Consider the following 4,378-nt stretch of genomic DNA (forward strand, 5'->3'; position numbering starts at 1 on the left):
TCGATTCGATCGAATGAAAAATTGTGATTCAATTTAATTTTTTATTCGCCCATTCTGAATTACATCAAAAATATCTTATTAATAATGTCTTTTTTTCATTTGTTCATTGATCATCATGAGTTCTTCGTTTGTTATTTTTATTGTTACCAGATAAACAAGGATAGAAGAAAAACGTGATCGCACTTGGAAACTATTGTAAAGTATGTATTATCACTTTTGGATGTTATCGGATAAACAGACATCACTGATTTCTTTATAGAATGGAATTTATATAACATTTATCATAGATTAAAAAGTAGAAAAAGACACATGATTAATCTTAGAAGGCAAAAAATTGCCATGTATTTTTGCATTTTATTAAGATTATATTATTAAGATTATATTAAGATTATATTTGTAGTTGATTTTTTCAAATTTATGTTTAAAGTAATGCAATTCAATTTATATAAAAAATGAAAAGCACTCAATCATTGCTACAAAAAAAAAACATTTTTTTGTAACAATAAAATTTTTTATAAGATGCATTACATATTTATTATACTATTATATATTATGTATTATAGTAATATTATGTATTTTTATGAAGACCAAAATATTTTTAAATTTACCTGTACATTATCAATCCAAATTACTTTTAATTTTTATATTATATTAGCAATATTTTCTTTATGAGTATTATTTTTTCAATAAATTTAATTATTTGTGTTTAAAATATTAATATATGCTTTTAAAAATATTATTTCTTCTTTTTTTAAAATTTCATCTTTTGTCTTTCTTATTTTAATATGATAAATTGACAAAGAAAAGAATAAACATTATTTATATATATACATAATATATAGATGTATGTTAGCATAATATTTGATCAGATTATTATAAAAGATATTGCAAAAGATATGTTTTATTTATTATAAAAATTGATGATGTAATTATTCTAGTAATAGAACTAAATAATTATTCTTTTATATGATGCATTGTTATTTACAAATTAGAATTCATCCTTTCTTTTTTTTTTTTTTGATCATTTTTATGAAAATATATTTTAATATATGTATATTTAAATTAATTGAACTATTATATTTTATCTTTATCAAATTTTATAGTATGAATGCAAAAAATATAATAATAATAATTATTATGATTATATATATAATATGCATTTTAGTCATTATATTATATTTTAATATATTCTAAAGTGTATGTTGTTGAATAATTGAGTTTTATTACCTTGTCTTTATTAAGTTTCATGTATATGAATATAAAAGATATAATAATAATTATTGATATGATATTATAATAGTTTGTTTTGCTTATTCATTAACTACTTTATATGTGATAGTGAATTAAGTTCATTTTTTTTATTTTTCAGCATTGGGAATTACTTGCTATTGTGAAGGACATTGTCCAGATGATCGACAAAATGGAACTTGCGAAGGGAGACCTGGTGGTCATTGTTTTAGCGCGGTAGAAGAAGTTTGGGATGCAGAATCAGGAGAATTTGTGCCAGAATGGTCATTTGGCTGTTTACCACCAGATGAGCAAGGTTTCATGCAATGCAAAGGATACCTTGTGCCACATTTACAAGGAAAAAATATAATATGTTGTAACAAGAGTGCATTATGTAACAAAGATTTATATCCTGATTATAAACCTAGAACTACAACAGTACCTAATCCTATGGCTATAGCATCGGGTGCGCCACTTATAATATTAACTACCATTTTGTCTATATGCTTAATGGTAATTTCAATAGCTATGGTGATCATATATCATAGATACAGAAGAAAAGAAAGAGGACCTTGCTTAGTGCCTTCTCAAGGAACACTTAAAGACTTTATTGATCAGAGTAGTGGTTCTGGATCAGGATTACCTCTCTTAGTACAACGAACTATAGCTAAACAATTAGCTTTATCTCAATGTGTTGGGAAGGGACGATATGGTGAAGTATGGCTTGCAAGATGGAGAGGGGAAAAAGTGGCAGTGAAAGTATTTTTTACATTAGAAGAAGCATCTTGGTTTAGAGAAACTGAAATTTATCAGACAGTTTTAATGAGACACGATAATATCTTGGGTTTCATCGCGGCTGATATCAAAGGCACAGGATCTTGGACACAAATGTTACTAATTACAGATTATCATGAAAGAGGCTCATTATATGATTATCTACAAACTACTGTTCTAGATTATCCTAGCCTTTTAGCAATATGTCTTTCAATTGCTTCTGGTATTGCTCATCTTCATACAGAGATTTTTGGTACACGGGGGAAACCTGCTATAGCTCATAGAGATATTAAAAGTAGAAATATTTTAGTAAAAAAGAATGGTGAATGCGCAATTGCAGACTTTGGTTTAGCAGTTAGATATATTAGGTAAATATATTTTAAACTAAATAAAATAATTATGATCGTAAAAAAATGCGTGCAAATATTTCATATACAAAAGAATAAAATAATTGCATTTGCATTATATACAAATTATTGATTGTAACATTTTATTTTTAGTGAAAGCGGAGAAATTGATATTGCACCCAATACACGAGTAGGTACACGCCGATACATGGCTCCAGAAGTTTTAGATGAAACTTTAAACACATCTTCTTTTGACGCTTTCAAGATGGCAGATATGTATTCTGTTGGTCTTGTACTTTGGGAAACTTGTAGAAGATGCATTACAGGTGGCAAAAATTCTATGGTGGAACCATATGCTTTACCGTATCAAGATGTTGTTCCAAGTGATCCAGATTTTGAAGATATGCGATTAGCAGTTTGTGTAAAACGATTACGTCCAATAATACCAGCACGATGGGAAAATGATTCAGTAAATATGAAATTAGTCATATTTATAAATGGAAATATTCTGATAAAATAATTATATTAAAATTAGATATTTGTTTTTTTTGTTATAGATTTTATTTGCGCTGAGTAAACTTATAGCCGAATGTTGGCATGCAAATCCAGCCGTTCGTTTAACAGCGCTACGCGTGAAAAAGACAATATCAAAATTACATATTGACAATGCTATTAAAATCGTATAACATTTGACGATATTCGTTGGATGTATTCTATCTTATCGCTAGTAGCTAAAAAATAATTTCTTCCCTTGTAAATAACCCGGTGTATATAGATTTATTGACAGACTGCAAGCCTGAAGACTGAATAATAAGATTTAAAAATACGTAAATACGTATGTATGTGCGAATGTACTGTGATCAAATCAATCATGACTGGAGAAGAAAGAAATTATGAATGAATGTGTATATCTTTATATTGTTATAAGTAAATGCGACGAAACATGATAATAATGTTTTAACGTATTTTATTATGTTATTTTAAAATTTGAGTATGTAATCAATGATGGCCACTACTTAGAAAGAATAATTTTTATTTTCTTTCAGCCTAAAAAAAATGAAAATGTTCTAATTTCTAAATACATATAAACATAAAATGGAGATATTTAAAATGAAATTAATCGTAAAAATTTATTTAAAAAAAAAACGCAAAAATCAGTTTAATGATAGCATTTAAATTTTGTTATATATCCATCCAGTGTTATAAATTTATATATATTAAAGTTCCATCATTAACAGAATTATGTTAATCTTTATACATATATTACTTAATATATCTTTGAAATGAAGAATACAATATTAATTGTATAAAATAATTTTAATTGCAAAATGAGATGTCTTGCAGGATGTATGGAATTTTATGTTGTTTATAAATATAGCTCTATAAATTTAATTTTTACCATAATGATGTATTAAATATATATCGATTGTAAAATATAAATATGTGAAATATTCTTGTATGTCAGAATGTTTCGTATTACAAGATAAATTTTATTAATATTCAATGTTTATGAATTTCTTCAGTATGCTTATTATTAAATTCTATAATTTTGAAAATAGGAAAATTTTTTTTAATTTTTCTTTTTTATTAATACTTTTCTGTTATATTGAATCCTCTTTTATAAATACTTTTCCTTTATATAATTCCGTGTTATCTATATTTATCATACTAAATATTAAATATAATTTATATATAATTAATAAATTAAATATATAATTTTGTTTAAGAATGATTAAAATTATATTAATTTTTAAATCCATGTTTTATTAATACAATACAATTTTATATCTGAGAGAACTTCGTATAATTTAATATTATATAAATATTTAAACATTTAAATATTTTACTGAAAATATAATCGATCTGATCGAATTTGATAATAATGATTTAGATTTCATTAAAATAATAAAATTTACAAATATATTTTAAAAAAATTTTCAGTAAAAATTATCAAAAAATAATTGTGAATAAGTTCTGAATATCAATTTCAGATTGTTTCTCTCTCTTTCTTTCTATATATATATATATAT

The 4,378-nt window shown here is 24.4% G+C and overlaps 1 protein-coding gene across 3 annotated transcripts in view; it reads left to right on the forward strand.

The window, feature by feature from the left end:
• The window catches only part of LOC102671092 (bone morphogenetic protein receptor type-1B), a 7,571-nt gene extending 3,667 nt beyond the window's left edge, over positions 1-3,904 (forward strand). For 2 of the 3 annotated variants that reach the window (XM_006624139.2, XM_006624142.2), the window contains 3 exons: positions 1,370-2,369; positions 2,502-2,817; positions 2,906-3,904. In XM_006624139.2, coding sequence (XP_006624202.1) covers positions 1,370-2,369; positions 2,502-2,817; positions 2,906-3,034 — 1,445 coding nt within the window. In that variant the 3' untranslated portion in view covers positions 3,035-3,904. Of the gene's footprint in view, positions 1-150; positions 201-1,369; positions 2,370-2,501; positions 2,818-2,905 lie in introns of all 3 variants that reach the window. The other variant, XM_006624140.2, reaches the window with a different exon arrangement.
• The last annotated feature ends 474 nt before the right edge of the window (positions 3,905-4,378 follow it).

Source organism: Apis dorsata, unplaced genomic scaffold (genome assembly GCF_000469605.1).
Source record: "Apis dorsata unplaced genomic scaffold, Apis dorsata 1.3 scaffold_993, whole genome shotgun sequence".
NCBI classification, from domain to species: Eukaryota; Metazoa; Arthropoda; class Insecta; order Hymenoptera; family Apidae; genus Apis; species Apis dorsata.